General features: G+C 48.2%; 1 protein-coding gene across 3 annotated transcripts in view; it reads right to left on the bottom strand.

Moving 5' to 3' along the window:
* CEP164 (centrosomal protein 164) overlaps window positions 1–25,394 on the bottom strand; it is a 32,090-nt gene extending 6,696 nt beyond the window's left edge. Inside the window, exons 1-21 of one of the 3 annotated variants that reach the window (XR_006414034.1) lie at window positions 24,968–25,394; window positions 24,732–24,869; window positions 23,568–23,675; window positions 21,943–22,052; window positions 21,473–21,601; window positions 17,429–17,656; window positions 17,038–17,169; window positions 14,570–14,786; window positions 13,264–13,341; window positions 10,928–11,059; window positions 9,000–9,122; window positions 8,682–8,801; window positions 7,629–7,697; window positions 6,438–6,616; window positions 5,091–5,238; window positions 4,882–4,949; window positions 4,469–4,676; window positions 3,772–3,879; window positions 2,919–3,033; window positions 2,337–2,690; window positions 101–167 (exon numbers count right to left, since the gene is read on the bottom strand). Coding sequence is in view for 2 of the 3 variants with exons in the window: in XM_044423680.1 (XP_044279615.1) it covers window positions 101–167; window positions 2,337–2,690; window positions 2,919–3,033; window positions 3,772–3,879; window positions 4,469–4,676; window positions 4,882–4,949; window positions 5,091–5,238; window positions 6,438–6,616; window positions 7,629–7,697; window positions 8,682–8,801; window positions 9,000–9,122; window positions 10,928–11,059; window positions 13,264–13,341; window positions 14,570–14,786; window positions 17,038–17,169; window positions 17,429–17,656; window positions 21,473–21,601; window positions 21,943–22,052; window positions 23,568–23,675; window positions 24,732–24,836 (2,798 nt within the window). In the remaining variant the exon portion in view is untranslated. The remainder of the gene's footprint in view (window positions 1–100; window positions 168–2,336; window positions 2,691–2,918; window positions 3,034–3,771; window positions 3,880–4,468; window positions 4,677–4,881; window positions 4,950–5,090; window positions 5,239–6,437; window positions 6,617–7,628; window positions 7,698–8,681; window positions 8,802–8,999; window positions 9,123–10,927; window positions 11,060–13,263; window positions 13,342–14,569; window positions 14,787–17,037; window positions 17,170–17,428; window positions 17,657–21,472; window positions 21,602–21,942; window positions 22,053–23,567; window positions 23,676–24,731; window positions 24,870–24,967) is intronic. The other 2 variants (XM_044423680.1, XM_044423681.1) reach the window with 2 other exon arrangements.
* Between the last annotated feature and the right edge of the window lie 1,094 nt (window positions 25,395–26,488).

Below are 26,488 nucleotides of genomic sequence, written 5' to 3'. Positions count from 1 at the left end.
GCACAAAACCAGAGGGTAGCTATCAGGAACTCTCGCTCCTTTGGGAGCACACTGCACTTTGTCCTAGCTGGCAGCCAGAAATATTGCAAAAAGGTCTTACCCAGATGTCACATGGCCCAGCTTGCTATCCAGAGGTCCAGGGCTTCTACAGAGCAATGAGAACTTACCTGGAACACAAGAGAGTTCATTTTCAAGCACAGCATTGCCCTCCCCTGTGTTAAAAATCAGTGTGGGCTAGAAACAAGCCATATTTGGCCACCCAAAGAGCATAATGTTAATGGGGCAGCTTTTATACAAATTTAATAAACAAACAAACAATATTTTCATTTAGAAAATCAGGCCATTCCAAAATCTTTGGCTTGTTTGCAGATCTTCCTGTTAATTCCAAGCAGAATGTGGGGGAAGGGAGAAGCCAATAAACAAACAAACAAACCAGATGCTTAGCCCTGAGGCTCTCAAAATGGCCTGCCATCTTTAGAAGCTGAGAGTTTTCCTAACTGAGAATTATTCTTCTACTTGTTCACCAAACCACGGTGTTGTCATGAATGAGAGGGTGCTCTCTGCCCCACCTATAAGAGGCACAATCCTGGTTAACTGAAGAGGTTTCATCTCAGGAGATGGTCTGGGAAGCACCTCCCCCTTCTGTCATTCCTTCCTTCCTTCCTAAAGGCAGCAACTCTTTTCCAAGCAACTCTGCTTCATCCAATCTAACCCCAATCCCAGCAACAAATTCCGACTAGTCACCCTGCAGAGCTGAACCAATGTCTTTTCAACAGTTAGGAAACCCCCCCCCCCCCGTCTCACCACCAGGTGCCACCAGGTAGTCCAGGGACTGAGGGGTAACAGAGCTACGCCTGGTATATATATATGAGATGGGCAGATGCAACACTGGACATTCTCCTCTGAAAGGCCAATTGCCTGTGTTTCAAGGAGGCGTGATGCAATCCAAGGGCAGTAAAAGAAGGGCAGAAGAACTCTCAGAACCACTGTTTATTATCTTTGAGAAACCTTGAGAGAAGTGCCAAGTGACTGGAGGAGGACTAGGGCTGTCCCCTTTTTCAAAAAGCGGAAATAAGGAGGAACCCGGGAACAAGAAACCAGTCAATCTGACATCATTCCCTAGGACAATTCTGGAAAGGATCATAAAGCAGTCAGTCTGCAGCCACCTTGAAAACAGTGTGCTGATTACAAGAAGCAAACAAAGATTCATCAAAAATAAATCCTGCAAGACTAATCTGATTTCGTTTTTTTGTTTTGAACTGGGCAACCCCCTGGTGGACTGTGGGAAAGCTGTGGACACAATCCACTTGGACTTCAGCAACGCTTCTGACCAGGTGCCCCATGAAGAGCATCTGAAGGGACAGATGTTGCAAAGAAAGTCCCCCAGTGCTTGCCTCATGCCTTAATAATGACATCCCTTCCTTTTGGCACGTCAGAAACCTGGACAAAAGGAGAAGCGAAGTTCTGGTTCACAGTGGAAGCAAGCATGGCCATCCTGAACTGAGTGGGCAGCAGGATGAAGAAGCTCCTGACCTACATTTTCTTCTATGTATTTGTATATATTAAGACAATAAAAATTAATGAAAAAGAAGGGCCTGGTCTCAGCCTTCATAGTCTGGTGCCTTCCAGATGTTTTAGGCGACTTCCAATATTTTAACCATGATCCCCGCTGGCTGAGGCTCATGAGAATTGGAGTGGAAAGAATCTGAAAGTCCCAGGTTGAGGAAGACTGAGGATGCCCCATGCTGGGGAAACTGCAGGAGCCTGGGCGCGCAGCGAGCGATGCCACTGCCAACACTGTGCAGTCTGAAGTCGACTTCTATGCCACCCCCAGCAGGCTGACTCCCACCTCTGGAGAGGGGTGGGGAGGAGGAAAGACAAGTCCTAGGGATCCCTTCTGGGCTGGCAAACTGCTGTGGCTGGAAAAGGCTGCCCTAGAGAGGGAGGGGAACACGCACGTCTCCCAGCCCAACCTTCAGGACCGCCTTCTCCAATCAAAAAAAGGCTCGCCTCCTGCACAGCAGCCCCGAGAGTCTGGCCACAGGATGATGCCAAGATGGGAGAAGGTCTGAGGCACAGGCTCTCAGGTGCCGTTGCTGCTCTGCCAGACACAGGGAACAAGCTTCTCTTGCTATGCGTCACTCCCCAAACCCAGGGACACCTTGGCCGCTGGCGAGCGCCGCACAGCTTTCGCGGGCCCTCGATCCCGGCAACAGACTCATGGGGTGGGGGAGGACCGGTGTCTGTATGCCAGCAGCCTGACTGGTTTGAATCAGGATGGGAAAATCCGCTCCGTAATGGCTGCAAGCAAGCAAGGTGTCCGTGAAGGTTCTCACCGGGAAAGTACTTGTGCCACTTCTCCGTCAGCAAGCAGTCCACGGAGTGGTGAGCCACGGCAGCAGCGCTCTGTCCTGAGCCAGTTCCCCAGGCCCACTGAGGCCCAGCAGGAGGCAGAAGCGGAGTGGCGGAATGAACACGCGCCAGAGAGGTGTAAGCAGCAAGAGGAATGCCATCCCTGGGCCCTGAGGACACCGGGCTCTGGCTGGACGTGAAGAAGAGAGGCTGCTGGTTGCTGAAGTTGCTCAGGAGGCCAAGGACACTGTTCAGGTCTCTGGTGATGCGGCGGAGTGAGTCGGTCAAGTAATGGATTTTGTCCAAGGGGGGGAACTGGAGATCCGGCTTCAAGTCCACTATTACAAAATGAGAGTGAGAGAGAGCGCGAGCGAGAGATGTTGAGTGTAGCAAACAGGAAGATATGGGGTAGCTACATCGTCTAAGTCACCCACAGCTGTCCAGCACTTTCTGGTAGTGAAAAGCTCATCTGCTGTGAGAGGCTGACTCCAGCCCTGGGGAGGAAAGAACGGGGCCAGGCGTGAGGGGTGCTGGGTCCTGGCCGCAGCGTCTAACCAAACTCTTACTTTTGCAGGGAAAGCCGTCAGTGCTCATCATACTGCTGGCATCCTCCGAGTCACTGAGGTCAAAGGTCACCACCTTCTTGCATGCCACTCCCTTAAGAGTATCTTCATCGGAGATCTTGAGAAGAGGAAGGAGAACAGCCTTCCTTACTGTGTACTCTAGCAGGGTTTCCTTCCTCCTGCACCTCAGGAACAAAGATGACCAGAAGGCAGGAGCAGAGGGCTCCTTCCAGCTGCAGAGCCCAGAGGAGCCGGGCTGGTGCCATCCTTCCCACAGAAAGGTACTAAAATACATTTCAGAGGTTGCTGGTCCAGTTTTTACAGCCACCTTCACCCCGTCAAATGCTGCTTGACCCCCGTCAAGTTGAAGGTTACTGGCAGAATGAGTGATGGACACCTCAAGGGTGGGACCCTCGAAACTGGCCCAATATCATCCTTGCCAGCAAGTTTGCTTTAAGCAGGAGTTATGGGAAGACACCTGCAGGCACTGATGGCCGTGCCAGCAAGAGAAGACCAGCTTATGGCAACCAGACAGAAAGGGAGCCGCTTCAGCTGTTCTGAGGATGGCAGGAGCCACAGCGTCCTCTGCTCCAGCAAGGCGGAGGAGCGGAGTCCGGTCTGTGAGCTGCACGCACAGCTGCACATGGGCCAGCTGTCATGACTGAGCTACTGTTGCGCTCTGCTCCACACACCCCGGCTGAGTTCCCATCCAGGCAAACCACACCTCAGTCCTTGTTGGGACAACGGCTCCCTCGTGTGTTGGCACTGGCAAGAATGGGGTCTCCACCCCAACAAGCCCCTTTTCCCGCTCCAGGCCACAAGAGCAGCTGCCCCTCACGCAGGGTGGAGCCACTACCTCCTCGAGGAGTGAGGACTCCAGCTGGCTCAGTTTCTCCTCTTTCTTCTTCAGCAGTGCTTGGCCCCTCCGCATGGCAGACCTCATCTCATCCAGCTGCCTCCCCTCCTGCAAAGGAAAAGGTGCTGTGTTCCTTTCAGCATCCTTCCACCTCCCCTGGACAACAGCAGGGCAAGAACCAATATGCTCTTCCTTCTCCCAAGTGTTGGAACGTTCAATGGGCCACCTGAACTTCTGGGAGGTTTTCATACTTGACTTTGTTCCCGTATTATTTGCAAGCTGTCCTGAGAGTGGACATGTAGAATGTAGGAATACAAGTTTCAAACAGGAAACTCCAAGGCCCGCCCCCCTCCCCCCAGCATTCCCATTGCAAAACCAATTGCATGAAGCGGCTACCTCTCTTCCACAGGAAAGCATCTGGCTCCCTTGGTGGCGTCCGCCTTCCCAAACGGGCTGGCCTGCTGCTGTGTCCAGAGCGATCTTGGCTCCCTGACGGGAGGGGTGACTGGGGAAGAGCCATCATGGGTGCTCTGGGGAAAAGCTCGGGGAATCTCACCGGACAGCAGGACAAGCCTGGCTGCATTCCTATGATCCAGCGTCCACAGCCAAGCCCATTGATGCAAAGACGAGATGCTCCTGGGGCAGGCCAGCTCCCTCAGGCTCCCTCAGGCCTCTGCTTGCTCCTCCTGCCACTCACCTCTTCCAGGTTCTGGCGCACGCCCTCCAGCATCTGAGTGCAACCGAGGTCCTGAGCGGCTCCATGCGTCCTCTGCAGGTCGTGGCGCCAGCACTGCTTGGCTGTACTCAGGGCGCTCTGCCTTTTCCTCATGGACTGTGTCTGGCGCACCAGGAACTCCTTGGCAGTCTTTAGGGAGGCTCCTTCAGCAGAAATGTAGTGGCGCATTCTGGAGGGAGGGAGGGAGGGATGCTCACAGATGGCCAAGCCATGCCCAAAGTTCTGGGATGCACAGAGCGAGGGCTGACAGGCAGGCTCTCACCACACCACCGACCTTCCCTAAAAAAGGGGGGAGGGGCCAGGGAAGCCACCCAGCCACTCGCCACAGCTCTCCAAGCCCAGGCCACAGACATGACGACACTGCTCTGACTTACTGATCCAGGAGGAGGCTGCTTTCTTCATTGCTCTTTGGAGACTCAGGTGCCATCTCTCTGGACGAGGGCTTGAGGGTTTAGTTGGAAAGTCTATTAATCAATATGCAAATAACTGCTGAATCCCACTCCTCCCCCACAAAAATTATGGGCTAAAGTGGGAGGTTGGCTCAACGGACCCCCAGAGCCCCCCACAATGACCCGCCACCTGCCTGCCTGTTTTCTCTGCCAGCTGGCCCGCTCTCCTGCAGGTCTTCCACTCGGAGCACGTCCTCTTTCTCCCCAGAGGATGCTTCAGCTCTTCCCTCCTCTAGCTCCCTCAGCAGCTGTTGCTTCTTCTCGATGGCCTCTTCCAGGGCACTGCCAATAACACGGGAAGCAGGAAAAAGAGCACCCCAGCATCACACAGCAAATAGTGCTGCCTACCCCAAGTTTGGTTTCCATTTGTGGTAAGTGAAGCTCAGCAAAATGGGAACTCTATTGTTCCTATTGAACATTTAATAGGGTTCAGGATTGTGTTACAAAACGAGCTGTCCTGGGAGGATTCTGATGGTTGGAGGGTGTTTACAATGGGCAGAAATGATGAGCTGTGCAGAAAAGCTACTCAAGGGAGGCTTTTTCAAAATTGCCCTGTTTTCAATGGAACTTTCACCCTATATTAGGGTTAGGGTGTGCACCAGGGTAGGGTTAGAGTTAGAGAAACGCGGTGTCCTGGCATGATTTTGATGGTTGAAATGTGTTTACAATGGGCAGAAATGTTGAGCTGTGTAGAAAAAGCTACTCAAGGGAGAGTACTCAAAATTGTGAAGCTGAGGAAAAGTGAACTCTTTTGTTGTTATTGAACATTTAATAGTGACACTGTTATAGAATATTATAGTCTGTTTTGTTTGGTTTTATGTTGCATGTTGCCTTAAGAGGGCTTTACTCTTAAAGGGGGCCTGAACATAAACTACATAATTCAAAGTTCAGTGAGAGCCATGCAATATGACACCAGTTCCCTCCGTCTCAGTGGGGAAATGCCTCTGAGTTAGTGCCTTCCATCACTGAGAAAGCCAATCAGGCACAGGCAGTCACTGGGCTATGGACAAGTTCCATTCCTGAGAACATTCTTTTGTTGAATTTGTGTGTAAACTGAATCACATATAGAAAAAGCATATAAAATCCTTAAGTAACACTTCCACCTAGACTAAAATATCTTAAACACAATGCAGCATTTCATTAATAATAATACAGTAATAATAAAGTAACTATAGGTACTGAGGAGAGAGAGAAGGAGGGGAATCTGCATGTTCTGCATGAAGATAGACAGTGCAGTTCTTACAACAGTTTAGATAGAAAGGTAGAAGAAACAGTAAAAAGATGACTGGAGGTTAACACTTCTTGAATGAACATGAAGCCTAACATTAACTGGATGACGATGGAGATGGGTCTGGGGCGAGCGAGCCAGGGTCTTACACTGTCCTACGGGCATCTCAGTGCTTGCAACAGGAACAGAGCAGGGAAGCAAATGAAAACATGGCGACTACTCAGACTCCAGCAAAGTGTTGCCACAAGCGCACCTGACCCGCTGCTGCAGTCGCTGGCTCTGCAGCTCCAGCCCCTCCACCTGGGACTCCAGCTCTGTCTTCCGGGCCTGCAGCTCCCCCAGGGCCCCATGCAGCTGCCGCGTGGTCGCTGCAAGATCTTCCTTTTCTTTTTGAGACACCTCAAGACAGATGTGAGCTGCTACAGCGGCTTCCTGGGAAAGGAAGTTCAAGGCTTGAGGATTATTTCATGCTGGGATAGGATTTCTCAAGGTTGGGGGGGGGGTGTCACTCCTGCAGCTCCAATTTGAAAGACAATGATGCTCGTTTCCCCAATCTCGTGATATTCTTTTGTCATTTTCTGTAATCCTTCTTTTACCACCCTAAATCAATTGGTGAAGGCAACAAATGTGGCCACTTTCTAGCTTCTGCCTAATTCCAGATCTTTTTTCACTAAGTTGAAAAGCATTAGCCTCAATGCAGATCCCTGCGGGGCCCGTTTACAGAATTCTGAGAATTTATCATTTATTCCTACTCTCTGCTTTCTGGTTGTTTTTTACCAGTTATCAATCCATCAGAGGAGACCTCTTACTGTTCAACTGCTCAGTGCCCATCACTGCAATACTGGAGGGAGGTTTAGCAGCAGCAGCTGCTCCCACAATCATCAAAGCCTCCATCCAAGCAAAAAGCATCCCTATCCTCTTGTTCCTCCCCAAATTACTGGAACAGCCTCGTTCTGAACCAGTGATTGGCAGGACGCTGGCCCCCCAGAGTCCATGGCAGAGTCCATGGCTGGCTGGCCCCCTTAACCCTGCCAGGAGCTAAGCTGTGGTCTGTTCTATGGAAGAAAAAGTGCAAGATGACACCAATGGCCTTCCTACCAGTGCTCCCTGTGCTGGAATTTTCCCACTGACCACCCATGGGGTAAACTAATGGGCTGTGTCTCAGTGACAAGGCACATGGCCTGCAGAAATTCCCAGGTTCAGTCCCTGAAACCCTGAAGAGCCCTGCCAGCCAAGTGCTGGTAATTCTGAGGGCGCTGGCCCCATGCCCAAACAGCAGAAGACGGCTTCTTCCCATGTCCCATGGGAAACCGGGCTCCTGGTCCAGGCTTGTACTCACAGCAACCTGCAGGTGGAGCCTCCCGCTCATGCTCTGCCAGCTGATGCCTCTCCCCCAGGCTAATTATTACGGGAGGGAGATGCCCCCTTCCCTGGTGGCACGTACATTTCTCTCGTGCTCCAGCTGCTTCTCTTCCTCCAGGAACTGCTGCCTTCTTTTCCTCCAGGCTTCCTCCTGTGTGTGAATAGAGTGCGCCAAGCTTTTGAGGGACAGAGTCCTGCCTGCTTGGGCAGACTCGTCAGCTGGCAATCCCTTCGCAGAGACATGCCTTGGGGACAAGTTGCAAGGGGCTCCAGCTGCCAGGCAGGCGCATGGGCCAAAGGTGTATTCCAGAACAAGCCTCTAAGCAGCTCACCCACCTCTGCCTTACACAGTAGCAGCAGAGCCTCCTGTGCGAGACAAGCCCTGTTTGGGCCCATTAGCAGCCACAAACACCATGGGATGCACAGGCAGCTGGGCCTGCAGTCGGAGACAGCACAACAGAGATTCCAAGGAGCAGCTCCAACAGAGCCTGGTGCTTCCTGGAATTTTAGTTTGGCCTGTAAGCAGTGTTGGGCCAGAGCCAGGTCAACTCTGTTCTTCCAAAGAGAAACTGGCAAGCCAACAAGGATGCATGCTGGCGGACATGCATCATCACACACAGTAGTGTCTTTGCAGAGGCAGACAGTATGACAATCACAATGACAAGAATAGCGCAGTCCCTGCTAGCTAATGACACAGGCCAGAAAGATGGAAGCTTCAAGTTGTGTGAAACTCAAGAGAAGGCAGTGATCCACAAGGTGCAGGAAAGAAAGCCACACTCATGGCTCTTCCTCTTCTCCTGGGCACAGTACACTTCAGAGACACCTGAATGGGAGAGCCTATTAGCACATTAAGGCAGCTGGGAATGGACATCTTTGTGAGCGGCTTCCACAAGACTGAAGTGGCATTCCCACTCCACGGCCCAATCATGTGGGCATTTCCTATGGAAAGGCACTTGTGTTCCTAGGTATGTGCAGTCTGAATGGTTAAGAACTGCCCCATTGAGGCCTTTAAGTACGGCTGCAGCTGCTTGCAGGGCAGTGGAACTACATTCCAGCCCAGGTGACAGTGAGCAGAGTGTGATTTGTGCCCTGGAATGGAGCTGCATGTGGACTGCTCCCAGTTATCTTTCCTTACCTGCTCCTGGCAGCTCTTGTGCAAGTCCTTCAGCCGCTCCAGCTGCTGTTTCTGCAGGGCCTCAAGCTCCGCCTGATGGAGCAGCCTCAAGCGCTCCTGCTCAGCTCTCTGCTTTCTCTCCTGCCACATGTTCAAAGTGAGAAAGGAGAGGGGTAACCCTACATAAGAGTGAGGGGTGACAGCTTCCCATCTCTTCCTCCAATAGCTTTGTTCCTCTTTGCACCCCATAAGCAAGACCGCTGCCACGAATCCCCCCTGGAAGTACTCGCTACTGCTTCCCGCAAACAATTCCCCCAAACATGCTGGCTCCAAGCTCACCTCCTCCTCCTGCTGTGCTTGCAACCCAGCCAGGGCTGCTTGGTGTGCTTCCTGCATCCTCTCCAGCTGCCTCATGTGTTCTCTCTCCACCGCTTGTCGCTTTTCCTTCAGGAGGTCACTGAGCTGCAGTCATGTCAAATACGTCCTTGGTTAGGCTATTACTCCCTGACCATGTGAGAGGATGTTGTCAGGGAACACTGGCCAGCAAGTAGCTCCCCACCAGTGCAGCTGCACAACAGCATGGTCCGCATCTCAACAGTTGCAAGGCTGTCACACATGTCGGGCGACTCACCAGAAGGGCCGGAATGGGAAGGGCAGAAGCACCGGTCTTCCAGTCCCAGCAGCCTTGGCTCTTGTTGGGAGTTGAGGTTGCTCCTTCATGCATACAGGCCTACAGACCTTTTCCTTGTAAAGCGTTACTGACCAAAAGTACAAAGCACCCAGAATGAACCTCTGCAGATGCACCGAGTGGAGGTCAGTTGAACCCAACGTAGTATCCAGCTCCAGGAGCTCTCCTTGTGAGCATGCCTGACCCCCATCCCTTCAGGAGGGGTCTTCCGAAATGAGCATGCCTTCTCGCTGCATGCCGATCCTCTAACTGGGCCCCCTCCTCTGCTGGCAGCACGTCATGGGGCCTAGAGCCGGGGCCACCTCTTCTGTCTCTCAGAAACTCCCCTGTGCCAAGTCTCCTCCTACCAAGTGGACCTCCTGGTTATTTTCAAAGATTGCCTGCCCACCTAGGGAGGCTGCCCTTGGGATAAGCGTCTCACTTCTCTCATCTCATTGTTTTGGGGTGGCCCACATTCCCCTCCTCCCCACAACTGCTGCTCTCCCATTTGTCCTGCTGATTTTTCTGAATCCCAACCAGTAGCCACCTTTCTCACTCCTGGCACAGCAGAACACAGCCCTGCTCCCAGCCAGAGTGGGTCTTAGCAAATTTATGCATCTGGAGGTTTTGCTGGCCTGCCTGCCTGGCCAGCTCAGTGGACCTTTGGGTTGGAAACTGTTGTCTAACAACTGCTCACCTGCCACCAGACTGTCAGGGGTCCTACTTAACTGAGTCCCTTCAGTCCTTTCCCACCACATTTAGGAGTCAGGATGAAGAGTCTGGCCAGGTACAGACATAACACTAAACCATGGCGGAAACCGCAGTGGCATGGTCTGTCGCAGTGTCTGCACCCCGCCAGAGGCTTAGTGTGTGGTGTTCGGCTTCCGTTCAACTATGGAGAGAAACGGCATTCTGCTCTATGGTTCCCATGCTTCACCGGGGCTTGCCCAATTGCGTAAACCCAGCAGCACGGTTTCCCTGCTGCTTTGGAATGTCGCCAGCCAAGCTGGCTACAGCAGCAACCTGGGAGACTGTTGGGAATGAGCGAGGGAGCTGCTCTGGCCACCCCTCCTGGGTCATGCCAAGGGGGCCTAGGAAAACGGGCCTCCTGACTGAATTGAGAGAAGCAGAGAAAAAATGCCCTCAACTTACGGGGAGGCAATGTGCACAGGAATCTCCTATGCAGAGCAGTTGTGTATCTGTGGCACTGGAAAAGTAGACTATGCCGTATGCTAGCTGTTACATGGTTCCCTACAGAAGAACTAATTTCTAGAGGATCTTTTGAAAAAAGGAGCTGGATGGCCGCCAGCTGACATTATCTGCAACTGATTGACAGATTCTAGTAACTCCATCAAAAACAAGGTGATTATTGTTGCATTAGCAACACAGAAAATGTGTCCTTTTTTAACAAGAGAATGTTTGTGGTGGATTTTGAGAGAGATTATCTGGTACAGATTTGTGTAAATTTATGCCACTGTTTTGGTTACTTTTAAAGGTATAGATTGCATTCCACATCAGTATATTTTGTAGTATCCTATTTTATAAAGGCCTTTGCACCACAGAAAAATAAATTCAGTTCAGTTCACCCCTTGCTCATCACCTCTTGCTCATACTCAAGTATCTGCTGCCTCTTCTGCTGGACTGTTTGCTCTGCATCCTCCAGCTCCTTTTGTAGTTCAGCCTCCTTCCTTCTCTGGGCCTCTGCAATCTGTATCTGGAGGGCCAAGACGACCTGCCAGGGAAGGGAAGGGAAGGGAAGGGAAGGGAAGGGAAGGGAAGCAGAAACCTTCAGACACCCTCTTTTAAAGGGTGCAGTAGACAGCCTGCTTTTCTCTGCTGGCCAGGTCACCTATTTGGAACTTGAGCTGTTCAAGTGGTCACCCTCAGATTTACAGGCACAGGTTATGTGCCTTTGCAGAGCTTAATCTGAGAACCTCCTAAAGCTAAAGAAGAGTTCAGGTGGACATCCTGCCCCTGCTCTCTGATCACATGCTCAAGAGGCACTACTCCTGCTTTCCTGCTCAGTTCGATTCTCCTACAGCTATAGAAACAGAAGTGCAATAGAAACACAAAAGCAGAAGCGGGGTAAGCAGGTAAGTTGTATAACTGCACAGATGACAGGTAAGCAACCTTCTTTCGTCTTCATGGTCCCCATGCAATCCCACATATGGGTAGAGTAAAAGACCCACTTACTGCATATTGGCAGTTGCTAAGAAGCCAGAGAGCTGAGCAGAGTCCTTCCAAAGAGGAGTCTGACCTGGCCCAGTTATCAAAGTAATATTGAACATCTGTAACATGTGGTGCAGACCTGGTGGGAGCCCTGCTTAGCAAAGTGGCCAGCAGATGGCTTCCTTGGAAAGGTTAACTGTGACCAACGTCCCCTTATGCAGAACACACTCTTCCCAGATTTTCAGCACCAAGCGCACACAATATAGGACCTCGCTGCCAACTGCTCATGCAACCCAGACTGGGCATGCTGTGGAACTGCTGAAAGGCTTTGGACACTTCCAAAGCATTTATAGAGGGTCTTCTCTCAAGAAGAAACAGGGTATTGGTGTGAAAGCCTCCACACGGTGCTCTCCAACGCCAGCAGGAAGCATCAAGCATCGCCCCCTGAGGTGGTCAAAATGGATCAAGCTGCAAGTCCCTGCCCATCATGTTGGCGTCCTGCCTACTCTGGACTGGAAGTCGCTGGGTGTGGAGCGACTGCAGCAACGGCTGCCACAAGACCCACCAGAAATAAGCATGGGGTAATCAAGCCTGCCCTGTCTCTGATCTCTGGCAGCCATCATGCTGAGGGCGCTGGGGTACAGGAACTGCGCATAACACGTGCTTCTTCCTATCCCAGCTAAGTCTGCCTGTCTCTGTGTCCCCACCTGTGTTCAAACACATGCATGTATCCCCCCATCTCACACCCCCCAGGGGAAAAAGATTTGCCCTTAGGGCCAAAATCTATGTACCCATCCTGAACTGAGTCCAATCATCTCTTCCTCAGAGATGGACTGACTAGCAGCCATCTAGTCAACATTGAGCCAGAGGAGAGGAATCCATTTGCCTCTGGGGGGGATGTGTTTTCTTCAGCACTGCTACTGGTGGGGAGGGAGGGCATCACTGAGTCTGACAGCTATTTTGCCTGTTGGAGGTCCCAATACCAATGATTTTGTCTGTGCCACAGGCTTTTTTAGACACTTTTGAAGGTGGCAATGCGTACTCCCTCCAAGATCATTCCAGTTTTACTGCAAGAGTGGAACCTTGTGTCAAGGACATAACTTTAGCCCTAGATGGATCAACGGGTACCAAGTCTGATATGGAAACTGGTGGTCTATGTAAGTACAGCAGAACGTATCAAGATTGAAGTAACCTGAGAGACACCATGGACCCTGTTCAACTGGCTGATTTGTTAAGAAAGCAACAGAAGAAACTAGTGCAGAGCAGAGTGCAGAGTCCTTTGATCTGGAGAAGCTGGGATCTGCAGCCTCAGGGCCTGAGAGCAGCAGAACAAACCCAGAAAGCGAAGCTTGCCCAGACACAAGATTCCAAAGGCACATCTGCCCAATACAGGCAATGCCTAGTCACAAGGAGGAGGCAAGCAGTTCCTTCTGGATCATAAGAATCTAACTGAAAACAAGATGAAGAGAATACCAGAATAAGTTTAAAAAAATAGTCTGGGGGGCTAGAAGGGGGCTCGAGCTAACAGCATTTTCTCATGCTCCTCCTAGGGCAGTCAGAAAAGAACTGGCTATGTCTTCTTGAGCACGCCAGCCAAAAGTGAGGGGAGGGCATGCAGCAAAATTCTTTGGAAGCTTCCAGAATTAGGCTCCACAGAGCTACAAAATTCGTACACGAGACTACACAGAAATCACAAAGAAGGATAACACTATACTCATGGCAGGCCAAGCTGGGACAACGCTGCAGGCGCTCCTCCTGATCTCGCACCTTTTGGTGTTCCTCTTCTGCCACAGACTGCTGTTGCTGCATCTCTGCTGCGTGCTGCACCTCCAGTTCTCGCATGGCCTGCAAAGGCATCAAGTAGCCAATCTAGGTCTAAGACGGCTTGTGCCAGGAGCCCCAACCCAGTGCCCACAGAGACCTCCAACACTGTCCACCAAGCTCTTCCCCTCATTGCTTTCCTTAAGATAATTGTGTTAGGCTGGACCCCGGAAGTCTTCTTCTTAGAGTTTCTCCTCCTCTCCTCTTCTAGCCCCAGGCCTACTCCCTCCCTCCTCTCCACCTTGCTTTTTTCTCCTCCCCCACCAGGAAAGGAAAGCTTTTTCCTGTTAAGAGCATCATTCCCTTGGGGATAATCTGATAGGAGACTCCCCACTGCTGCTCAGCAAGGTCAAAGCCAGACAAGGCTGCAGCTACCTGTTATCTCTCTGCCACCAGCCTCGGAGCTCAGGGAGCTGTCAAGGAAGAACAGGTGGCTCTAGTCAGAGGCCTGAACTATCACTTGCAGTGAACTCCTGAGTTATGGCAAGAACAGCATGAAATTGGGCAGAGCACCTCCTGGTTTCAGGGAGTCAGGGTGTCCAAACCCTAATTTAAAGAGAGGCGTCCTCCCCCAGGAGCCTCACTGGCTCTGCTATTTAAACAGGCTAGCATCTGCTTGCCTCTTTTGGAGTATGTCTACTGTCACCTAAGCCCCTGTGGGGTATATTTATGTTTTCACCTGATCATTCCTCCAAGGAACTCAGGGTGGCCACCTCCCTCATTTCACCCTTGCAGCAACCTTGTGAGATCCACTAGGCTCAGAAATATTGACTGGTCACAGGTTACTTGGTGATCCTCCTGGCCGAGGGAGGATCTGGAGCCAGGTCCCATCACTGCGACACTGTAAGGGCGCTGCAGCTGCACAGTGCCTTGAAGGGAGCTGATCCCCATGAACTGTCCTTCACTGCCCTTTGCAAGTCTGGCAGCTGCTGCCACGCACTTTGGCAATGGCTCCATATTGTAGCAGAGTAGAGCCTGAGCTGCACTAGGGCTCCTGGGGGCCTCCTTTAAGTTCACAGAGCACACACACCACTTTTCCATACCTGCCGACAGAGATGCATTCCTTAACCCTTTCGAGTGATCAGTGAGCTCTGGCTGCCCAGCTCCACCCACTGCAGTGCTTAAGGGGCAGCGCAGCACCCAGCCCAAAAGCCAGAATTAAGGGCTCCAAAATTAGACTTTTCTGCACTCACAGAGCTTGCTGGTGAAGGAAGGGACGAAGGAGGCAGCAAGCTGGGAGCCCCAGCCTCACCTCTTCCTTTTTTTGGCACAGCCTCTCCTTTAGCTCACTCAGGTCTCTCTTGCTCTCCTGCTCCAAGATCATCTGTTCTGCCTGCTGAACAGCTTCTGCTTCATTCTTCATTTTTTCCAGAAAAAGCAGCTTCTGCTTTTTCAGCTGGCCCTCCTGAGTCTGCTGAAATGATTCCAGCTCCTCTCTGAATTTGTGCAGTGCAGCCTCCTGTGACAGCCTGAAAAGTAGCCAGCAAAAGTTCATCAGAAACAGTCCCTGCCACTTCAACGCTTAAAAAAACAACTAATTTTATGATACAATACAAAAATTTATCAAAAACAACAGCAAATCAACCAGAGCAACTAATAATTAAATTATTAATAATAATCACTAAAGGTACACCCCCACACTGGGACCTTTGGTTACATGGTATTTTTATGTATCTACATATACTAGAGGAGATCAACCCCGGCTGCTCTTTAGAAGGCCAGATACTGAAGATGAAACTCAAATACTTTGGCCACCTAATGAGAAGGAAGGACCCCCTGCAGAAGAGCCTGATGCTGGGAACAATTGAGGGCAAAAGAAGGAGGGGGCGGCAGAGGATGAGGTGGCTGGATGGAGTCACTGAAGCAGTTGGTGTTGAGCTTAAGTGGACTCCGGGGGATGGTGGGGGACAGGAGGGCCTGGAGGAATGTTGTCCATGGGGTCGCGATGGGTCGGATACGACTTCGCAACTAACAACTACTACTACTAGTACAACAACAACAACAAACATTTAATTTCTTTCTTTCCCCTCTCTCAGGAGGGCCCTTCCCTATCCAAAATTGCATTGAATCACAGGAGGGTTTAATATCCTTCCCTATTATTATTACTATTACTATTACTATTATTATAACATTTCTGTGCCGCCCCTTGCCGAAGCCTCGGGGCGGCTTACAACACAATAAGATACATTGAAATACAATAGAACATAATAAATTACCAATAAATACAGAAATACAAAAAATACACTGAGATACAATAATATAAAATTAAAATTAACAGTATAAAATAAGTAAATAAAGAATATAGGAGGAGGAAAGAGAAGGAAGAGGAAGTTGCCCTGGCCAGATCATATATTTTAACAATTAAAATGATGTTTAAATAAAAAGGTATTTACCTGGCGCCGAAAAACCAGTAATGACGGTGCCAGGCGGACCTCTTTGGGGAGTGAATTTCATAGGCTGGGTGCCACCGCAGAGAAAGCCCTCCTCCGAGTACTTACTCTCCTAATTTCTTTCATGGAGGGTTCCCGGAGAAGGGACTCTCCTGCAGATCTCAAGGGGCGGTCGGGCATATATGGACGTAAGCGCTCGTTCAGGTAGCCAGGACCCAAGCCGTTTAGGGCTTTATAGGTCATAACCAACACCTTGAATTGGGCCCGGGCTTCAATGGGAAGCCAGTGAAGTTGACGGAGGACTGGAGTCATATTCAATAAACAAACCTCAAATATAATGAACATTGTTATCTGTCAACCCCCTTTTCACCTTAATGCTATGACTTAAATTGTCATGAACAGCTTTACTCCAGATTTCCTTCTATCAATCACGTAATTGGAAAACAATTTTCCTCCCAGTTCTTTGCTGTTATTAATTTTACAGCTGTTAATAAATTTGTTATTAATTCTTTAATGTTCCATTAATGTTTCCAATTCCTTTCATGTAATGGTGACAATAATGCAATTCCGGGGTCAGCTTCAACATCTAAATTTACTATTTTACTAATTTTCTTAAAAACCACTTTTCACAACTTCATAATATTTTCACCACATAGGGAAATAAGCACCCATTTTCGGACTACAGCTTCAACACGCTTTCTCATACTTACTGTCCAGTGTCCACTGATTTTACCAGTGTCAGAAACGATTTCCATATTATATTGTAGAAGTTTTCCTTTATTTTTATTGACATATGTTTCAATATCCTCTTATCCCATGCTTTTCCCCATTCTTCCTTACTTAGGTCCCTTCTTAAATCTGTATCTCATGAAACCTTAGGAAGGTCATAGTAATCCTCCATGTCTAATGGTGAAATTGTTGGCAGAGTAGCAGCTCTAATGGGAAGATAACACTTGGGTGCTGAGCATGACAGTATTACACTGCCCTTTGCTCAGCCCCTGCTAACTTTGACCATTTTAATCAGAATTTCTTTGGACACTCAGAATACTGAATTCTACCCAAGTGGGTTAACACCACCCTTAATATAACTCCCAGGGCCTCAAGCCTGGGTAAGGGTTACACAGATGCTTCTCAGCTCTTTCCTTCCAATGGCTTTTAGGAAGAGTTGGAACCACTGCTGTGTTCGCCAATGCTTCCTAGGCTAGGAAGGAGGCCCAGATCACGTCAGGCTGCTTGCCTTGCACCGGGGTGCTCTCTCTTTCAAGGTCACCAAGGTCCTACTTCGTGGCAGGGAACAATATTCACTGGTCCTCTCCACTCAACCTGGTACCTTATTCGCTCCTTTTCTGCCTCTGTTTCAGAATGGATTTGGGTTTGGAGTTTCCAGAGTTCCTCTTCTGACGCCTTTCTTAAGCGCAGCTCCTCTTCTTGCCTGGCCTTGTCCAACTCGGTTTTGAGTAACCTAAGAGGTAAGCAAAAGCTTGCTTAGATATAAAGCAACCCCCTCACAGCAATGGGAGTACTATTAAACATAGAAACCTAGGAACAGAGTGAGTCAGAACATCTGGCTGGCTGCTAAGGCAATCCACCACGGTGGAGCAGATTTCAAGATTAGCAGCTCTTCAAAAAGCAAGTCACTTTACTTAACATGGCCATTGTGGGCATTTGCAGTGGGGAGGGAGGGAGAGTGAGAGAGTTTCAGTAGAGTGGAAGCAACTCACTGTAGGGCATCTTCTTTCTGCTGACAGAGCATCTGGATCCTCTGCTTTTCCTCCTCCTCTTTTTGCCACAATTCTTTCTGCAAACTTTGGATCTGAACCATTTTTTCTTGTCCTAAAGGTATCTTTGTCTGCTTCAGGTTAGTCTGCTCCAGTATGCTCATTTCCTCCAAGGAATCGCCAGTATGCATCTTCCATGGCTCCATTTGCTTATCTTCAGCCTTAGAATTCCTGCCATTAAAAGAAACAGGGTCACCCTCTACTGGGAATTCATTAGCCATGGCAGAACACTATATTATCCTTGGAAAAGGTCTCTCACCCAAGATTTCAAAAGCTCACTGGAAAAGGAGTAAGACTAACATGAGAAAATGGCAACCAATCAGTATTACCAACACCCACACCAATGAAAAGCATGCCTTGAAAAGAATTTTTCTGTCCATCTAAACTTGACAAAAGTTTGCAGTGCTTGATTTCATGGTGTAATCCATTCACTGCAAAGGTGCAGTTTCAACGATATGTTTTGGAACAAACAGGCCAGGGAACTTTTACAGTGTAGATATTTCTTTTTATTATAAACTGTTTTTCTAATAACTTGTTCACCATATGTCTGAAATGCAAAAAAGAATACAAATCTTTTCGAGAATTTAAAATGAATCAAAATGCCAGCAAAAATAATTATCAGTCAATGGAGGCTCCGGTATGATGTAGTCCCCACATATTTTGGACTGGGAAATAATAGGAAGATGGACTCTCTCCTTGAACTTTCTGAGCACCTGAACCTCTGGTTCCCCCCCACCCCCACGCCATTGTCAGAAATCTGTAAAATGAGTTACTGTAAGATGGTTTGGGCATTTTTTATTAGCCACACTGGTGATGCAAAATTTTATTGATAATCTGAGATAGAAATTATAAGAACACAGAAACATATAAACAAACAAATAAATAATAAACTGGGTTTTCTTAATCTAACAGATTTTGAAATGTTGCTTCTATTTGTGTGTGTTACCAAGCTGTATCTCATTTTAAATTAAAAAATGAGACTAGTAAAAAATCACCACAGAACAGGATATGAAATATTGCAGCTGCATCTGTAGATTTCCACAGGGACTGCCACTGTATGAAGCCTGCTGTAATCAAGACCCCTGTGCACCAGCATCCCTGCCACCCTCCAGCCTGTTCGGGTCTTGAGCGGGGGGGCAGGGAGGTCGTCTTGGCACACCAGGCACACAACTGCCTCTGGCCATGCAAATGTGCCCAAGGTCGTTGTTGACAAAATGATTCCCTCCACAGAGTTTAACCAGTCGTGAGTTTAACCAGTCGAGCGGGCATGTCGTGAGCGGAGCCGGCTGGTGCCGGAGGTCAGACTAGATGGCCCAGGAGACCCCTTCTGACTCGCTCTGTTTCTATGTTTCTAACCAGCGCAGCAGCAGCTTTCAGATTTCAGTTAGTGTGGGAAACTTGAGTCTGACTCTTTCTGCCCAACAACATACAATCAACCGAACAATGCTTTCCCCGATGGAAAAGTTCACATTTTGGTTGACGAACAGGTTTGCTCCTCTTCTTGGCACCCAAAACAAACTAAGATGCTTACATTGTAAGTGCCCCAGCAAAAGCACCCCTATTTGGGAGATTCTTGATGCCCCAGGCACATTTGTCCTATAGAAAGAAATTGTGAAAGATAGAAAGCTGAAAAATTTGAGGACATCAACTACCACCAGATATTTAACAATGTCTTAGAAGAACTAGACTGTAAGTCTACTAATGTGCAGATTATACAACAAAATGTGAGGCAGGATGTGAAAGTTGCCCCAAGATGCTAGATAAGGTAAAGTCTAATACACTGAGTTTCTTCATGCTATCAGTGGGTTTCTACTCCATGTGGCCATGTGTTTTCCTCCACTGCAGTAATTTTCAGTGTTTATGAAACAGTAAACAACACAAAGCACGTATCTGAGCATTGTCTAACCTGGGGCCAATCCACTTGGAGGGAAACAGCATTTTTCTGTATGCAGCCTGTCTATGCCCACTTCCCTTTAATCAAGCTGCTAAAAAAACAAAAAGCAAGAAGGAATAACTTGTTTAATGTTCAACTTGAGATGAAGTGTAGATGTGATCAAGCAAGCTAAGACTCAGAAAACATTCATAAATCTGATTTATACCTGACTTCTAATCCTGGCTTGCTTGAATACATTTAACTACCAACCTGGATTCCGATGTAACACAAAGCTGTCTCTTCCCAGTTTTCTTCGTTAACTTGCTCATATAGAAGAGGAACCAACATGCTGTATACACAGCACTTTGAAAACAATGAAGTAATCACTAGCAGCCAGCATGAATTTATCAAGAACAGGTCTTTGTCAGACTGACATGATCTTATTTCTTGACCAGATAAATCCCCTGGTGGACTGTGGGAATGGTGTTGACATAATATACCTGGACTTCAGCAAAGATTTGACAAAGCACCCCATCATATTCTGATTAGCAAACTGGCTAAAAGTAGGCTAGCTGGAACAACTATCAGGTGGATCCACAGCAAGGTATGGATACCAAATGTTAGATGACACAAAATCGGATGGGATACCTAATACCCTGGAAGACAGAAACAAGATTCAAGGTGATCCTGACAGGCTGGAGCACTGGGTTGAAAGCAACAGGAGGGAATTCCATAGGGACAAATGCCAAGTTCTGCACCTAGGAAAAGGGAACCAAACATACAGTGCAATATCCATGCGGGGCAAAATCACTGCAGGAAAGTCCTGCAAGGCCTAATTCAGGCAGCCTCCTGGAAGGAGGCCATGGACAATAACACTGAAATTGCTGAGAGGACCAAAGAAGACACACTCTGATTTCTTTCTTACCCACTCGCCTGGTACACATTGATTTGTCACCAATGTGGTCATTCCCAGCTGCTTACCAGATTTACACCCTAATGGGTCTTGAGAACCACTGAGGGTTAAGGCATGGTCCTTTGAGCATCAAATACAAAGTCTAGGTGGAGCAGCATCATTCATCACTGATGGACAGGCAATGGTGACTTCAACTTGGAAACCAAGCAGCAGCCTTTCAAAACTTTGATGTTTGTTGTAAGTGTTCTATATAGTAGAGTACCCTTCAGGCAAACTGANGGGAGCACTTAACAGCTACAATGAGATTATGAATAAAAATGTAACCAGACAAAGATATGGTCAAGGCCTGAGAGGCATCAGAAGAGTGGTAGGAAGTAGAGATGCTCATCTGCCATTTAAAAGGCATAATTTTGTGGCATATCTAGCAAACAAAATGGCAGTTTCTCTCCCAGCAACTGCTATTCCAAAAAGAAAAAAAAGAACACCAAGGATAAGGGTGCTACAGCTGCTGCTACCCCCAATAATGAAAACAAAGCTGTCACAAGAAACAAAATACTGAGAAATTAGAAGCCCAGCAAGGATTATTCTCTACCATATCACAAATAAGATGGAAAGCACTGAAACAGTCGCATAAGATAACAATATTCGAGCGTGTGCCTGCTTTACTTCCACAAGATTCCTTACTCAGATAAGCACCTCAAAGACAGAGAAAACAACAGTTGGCCCTCCCCTGGTCAATAAAGAAGAGCTTTTAGATCTCACGAGACCACCAGGCATTTTTTGGCAATAAAAGGAAATGCAAGAATGCTGGAATAACAAGGCTATGCCATGTGCTGACAAAACAGAATCCATTTTGCAAAAAGCTATAAATGGATGGTATGCTTCCAGATTTCCTGCCGGGGAGCTTTGGGAACCTGAGGGCCAAACCAGCATTTCGACTGGACAGTACTTCTAGGTAGCATGCTGCCAAGCATGAGGACGAAAGGGCAGAGAGCAGGAGGAGGAGGAAGAGCTGTTCGTGCAGCCCAGTGCTTGGGTCTGTGGCATACTGGGAACACTTCTCAGGCCTTGAGAGAGCACGCCTGCTGCATCTCCCAGGCCTTTCTTAGTTTTGGAACACTGCAAGATCCTCAGTTTTCATGCTAGGAATGAAGATGACTATGCCAGCTGGACTGTGAGTATCATAAGACATAGCTCTTACTCTGGGCATGACCGGTCTGGCAGATCAAAGTTCACTGGATGTGGTGCAGCTCTCTCTGCCTGTAAGATATCAGCATCTGTTCCAGCTGCCTCTGCTTCAGCTTCACTGGGACAACTTTTGCTCCTCTCCCTTGGCAGTGATCAAAATGCAAAAGAACAAAGGTTAGCGAGAATGTGCAGCTGGGATCCACAGCTCAGTCAATGCTGGAGGGCATAGGAAAAACCGACCCTACAAACAGTGAGGTACAAGCCTGCAGCTTACTTTGGCCTTGTCCTCAGCATCTTTTCAGTGTTGTTTCCTCAAATTATTTCAATGCATTAGNGATTAGGCTGAGTTCTCTTGTGTCCTAATTGGTCATAAAGAATCCCGCTTGTAGCCCCTAAAAAGTGTTTTTCCCCACAAAATTGCTCCCCTGCAGTGTGTGCACTAGTCGTGCCTTCTGGAAAGGATGGGGCAATCCGCAAGGGTACCTTCCCGGTGCCCAAATGTCCCTTTCGGTCGCCTCTGCTGATCCCTGGCTTTGCTCCTCTTTTAAGTCACCTTTACTCACATCCTTCTCTTGGGCTGAGGAGCTGTTGTCCTGCAAGAAGAGAAAACAAGGAGCAGAGGGTCTATCCCAACATTATCATTTTGGTAAGAAGACCGAAGCAGCAGGAGTCGGGACTGCAAGGAGGCCTCTACTGAGCTCAACTAAGATAATCTGTTAGCATGCACTGAGCAATTCCAGAGCCAGGTGAGACGATGGGGCCTGATTCCCCTGCTAGGCCCTGCTATCATAATACGTCAAACTTGTTTCAACAGCGGCGCTTGGAAACTGCAGTGGCAGTGATGCCAAGCTGTTAGAAGCATCTTGGATGAATTGCTAAAGCTGCGATAGGCCTCACCTGAGCAGTTCTGTGTTTCCTCACCCCGTTCTTGCCTAGTGAATTTGCTCCAGTGCCAAAAGGCACACAAGCAGCACAGTCCTTGCTTGCAAAGCAAAATGGTGCAATCAGAAGCTTCCAGGGGACACGCTTTACATTTCAAAGAAGGTAACACTGTCCACATAGCTTGTCTCATTCCAAAATCACTCTTTTGCCACCACCGCAATTGGAGTGTGCCTCCCAGTGTGTTAGTTCTGGTGCTAACACACCGACCCCAAAGTGTGCTCGCCTCTGCAGTAAAGCCCCAGTTGCTGCAAGACACACAGAGGGTATATTCCCCTCCTCCCCACTATTCAAGACCAAAGGTGGCATTGTATAGCCTAACATCTCCAAACAGAAGAATATCTGCACACCTCTGTGTGAGGGGAAGGTACCACGTTAAACTTCCACTCATTCTCACAGCAGGCCCAAACCAAACGTGCTGTCTGTACGAACAACAGCTCTGTATCATGTGCACAGGTCTGAATTCGGAAAGACAGCAACCAAGCCAGCAATACTCGAGCTGTGCTGCCTACAGCCAAACTCATTCCTTGGCTGGCTTGGTGGCTAGTTGCCTCACGTGGACAAGTGATCGCCGCTGTGCAACAGAGGAAATACAAAAGAGCCGAACAAAATATTGCAAGAGCTGTAAAAAGATGGGTTACTAGCTTGACAACCACAACTAAGGATCTGTGTATGTGCTCCTCCTCCGTCCAAGTGGATGGGCTCTCTCCAAGGACTTCTCCGCCCTCTGCTGCCAATAATGCCAAAGGCCCCTCCTGTTTAATCTTTGGACATGTGACTCCACAGGCAGCCCATCTCTTCATGCAGCTGGGTTAGCTTTTGCTAACCCAATTCCAAGTAAGGGCTTATGGGAAATGCACAGGCAGGTGTGTGTACATGGCATGCCATCGGTTCCCACCATACTAGAAGCTGGCCAGTGACTTGGACTCAGGTGCGTACCAAGGCTTGGGAGGATGAGGTCACATCTGTGGTACTCAAGCATCCTGCCTTCCCCACAGCTGAAGCCACAGAGGCACACACAATGCTCTACCATCCGCCTTGCTGTGGGTGAAGAGAAGGCTGGCAGCAGCTTGCTGGGACTCACACTTTTCATTCACTTCTCTGGTCGCCATGTCTACCAGAACAAGTAGTTCCCAGAGAAGGCCACACAGCTCACATGTGCTAGTTACCTTCTGCTTCCAAGCGCTTTCAACAGTGGCCCTGCTCAACCCAAACTTTGGGCTGCCCAGGACTGGAGATAACTCTTCCGCATCCAGAATATTCTCCAAGACAAGACTCTGGAAACAACAGCAAGGGTTAGGAGAGATTGATATCTTCAGAGACCTCCCAGTTTCTCCACCCTACCCAATCCCACAACACACAAAGTAAATTTTTAAAGTAAGTAAATTTTAAAGAAAACATTAATTTTTCTCTGCTTCTTTGGCACAGGATCTTTCCTGTGTCACTTTGTATATTCTGACTGCTCATGAGCTGAACTATTTCCAAAAAAAGACCAAAATTTAAAGGGCCGGATGTCCTCAGTCCTAGAAGACACGGAATACTGACTGCAGGCAACTGGCCCATGTGGCAGCCAGATCTCAACATTAAAGCTGTCCAGATTCCAGCTAGATGCCAACTTGCGTTGCCCCTTTTTCTCTAGTGGTGGCTCCTTCCAACACTGTTAGAAGACAAGAGGCAGATATTTTTATTGGTCACTTCTCCAGTCCCCCTTCCTCCAAGCTACATAAACAAAGCCACCCATGTTTTCTTTTCAATAACTCTGTGAAGCAGACCAGGCTCAGAGAAGCTAGCATGCCCAAGGCTAGTCCGTGGCCTCCGAAACTGAGCAGGAATTTGAAACCAGGCTTCCCACAACTATGTACACAGTCCTGTGTTTGAATCCACCTATCCCATCTGGGTTCCCCAACAATACACTACACTGATGGGTGATACCATAAGCTGTTTCCCCTGTCTCGCAAGATACCAAAGAGAAAAGACATAAAGCAGGTAAGACCCCTGGAACCTGAACCCAAAGCTATTGTTGTTGTTGTTATTTTATTTTATTAGATATATAGCCTGCTTTTTTTCTTATAACAGACTCAAAGCAGCATGCATCATTTTCTTCCTCCTGTATGACCTTCAGTATAGACAAGGTCTAAATGTTTTAAATAAATACTTAATAAATAAAGATGTGCTCAGCAGCTGCCCAAACGCCCTTTCAAAAATAAGGATACTCCCAGTCTTTCAGAAGGCATAAATGGAGAAGACGCTTCACAGGTAATGGTCCAATATGAACCCACTATAGAACAACAGGCCAAGTAGGAAGAACACCAGACAGTTTGACTGAGCAAAACCACCTCGTTGCTCCCGTCTTCCTTTTCTGTTCCATCAAGGATCAAGTGGCTCAAGGAAGATGCTGCCACCACCGCTGTCGCGACTGCTTCTTTAGCACCATCCATGGATTCAAACGGGCTCTTCTTGCAACTGTCAGGCTGTGCAACACATACAAGCATTAGCAGGCGTGTGAAGAGGAAAGCATAATGAAATTTCCTTAACGAACCAGAGCACAGTGAGGATTTTGCTTATTTACCACTGCAACTGTTTGGGCCAGTTCTCTCGGTTCCACTGGGCTTCTTCCATCAGGAAGCACATCACAGAGGGCACTCGCTGGAGCACCTACAAACCCACGCAATGGAGCAAGATTCCCCAGAGGAGACTGCACAGGGGCTAGTAAAGGTCCTGGAGCCTGAGGGAAGGGAGAGAGGGCAGAAACCAGGTAAGGTGGAAGTGGTCATGCCTATGCAAGAAGTTCAGGAGGGGAAAGGAACTCCAGAATTGCCTTGCTGCATCATTCCAAAAGTCCATCTCATTCAGCACAACTGCTGGGAATAGCTTCTGGGAGGAGAACATGGAAGCAATGGCCTTCCCCTGCCTGACCCCGGCACCTGATATTCAGAAGAAACCTGTCACTGTGGCAAGGAACCTTCACTAAGAATCATATGTAAACCAAATCTCCCTGAAGTCACCTGCACTTTTCAAATGTGGAACTAAAATTCCCAGGCTTCCCCCCCNCCCCCCCACCAAAAAAAGGGGCTCTTCTTATAGTATTTTACAACTGACTGAAATCTACAGTGCTGAAATGCGCTTCCATGCACCAGCATCTCGCTTATGCGCTAAGGAAGCCAGGTGCTTGCTCTCTGAGGTGCAGTCCTTCAATACAATACAGGACATAAACATTTAATAAACATTTTTGTGGTCACCCTAAGAACAAACAAAGTATTAAAGGTATCTACAGAGTGAGGGAATTTTAGGCTGTCCATTATTTTCTGTGGGCTTCCTTCATTTGCATTCAAATGTTCAATAAAGATGCCAAAACTTTTTTAAAATGAAGGTATTCTGGAAAAGAACATCAAACTGGCAAGCTGGGAGAGAAATCACCCCAAAACACTTGGATTTGTTCAAACCCAAGTTCAGGTAGAATTTGTAACATGTATAAGAAAAGAGACCACCATATTCAAGAAGACATTAAAAGGAAACCTAAAATGAACAAAATAAATTAAAAACAGCAATTTCTTTACACACATCAAAGGTGTGAAACTGGCCAAGGATGGAATGGACTGTCTAACTACAGTGTGAAAAAAAAACGTGTTAAAGGAGAAAAGGTGATGGCAGAAGAGCTGCCTTGAGTACTGAAGAAGGGGGCAGGCGATTTACAGGAGTCTGGAGAGCCGAGGCAACTAGTAGTGACAAGAGATGAGTCCCAAGTCTTACCTAAAATTAACTCATCAAGTTATTATTCATCAGAGAATTTGTCATAATTCATTTTTAATGACCCTTTCCCCGTTAAATATTATAAAATAATAACTAAGAGTTTACCAACAGTTTAAAAAGCAACTATAAACCAGATAAATGCATAAATGTATGGCCATAATTCATATGTGCACCTGCTGAATGTCGAACAATGCAGCATGTTCCTGAGACCAGTCTCTGGATCTGACCTTTAGCAAGTGGCGATTGACCAGAAAATGGACCGTGGTGTTGCAGTGCATGGGTTGATGACGATGTCAACCCAACATCCTATCCTTTCTCCCAAGATTAACCACAAGACAGT

This window comes from Varanus komodoensis, unplaced genomic scaffold (assembly GCF_004798865.1).
Source record: "Varanus komodoensis strain SLA01 unplaced genomic scaffold, ASM479886v1 scaffold146, whole genome shotgun sequence".
Lineage (NCBI taxonomy): Eukaryota > Metazoa > Chordata > Lepidosauria > Squamata > Varanidae > Varanus > Varanus komodoensis.
The sequence above is the reverse complement of the archived record's forward strand: the minus strand, read 5'-3'. Positions and strand labels throughout refer to the sequence as shown.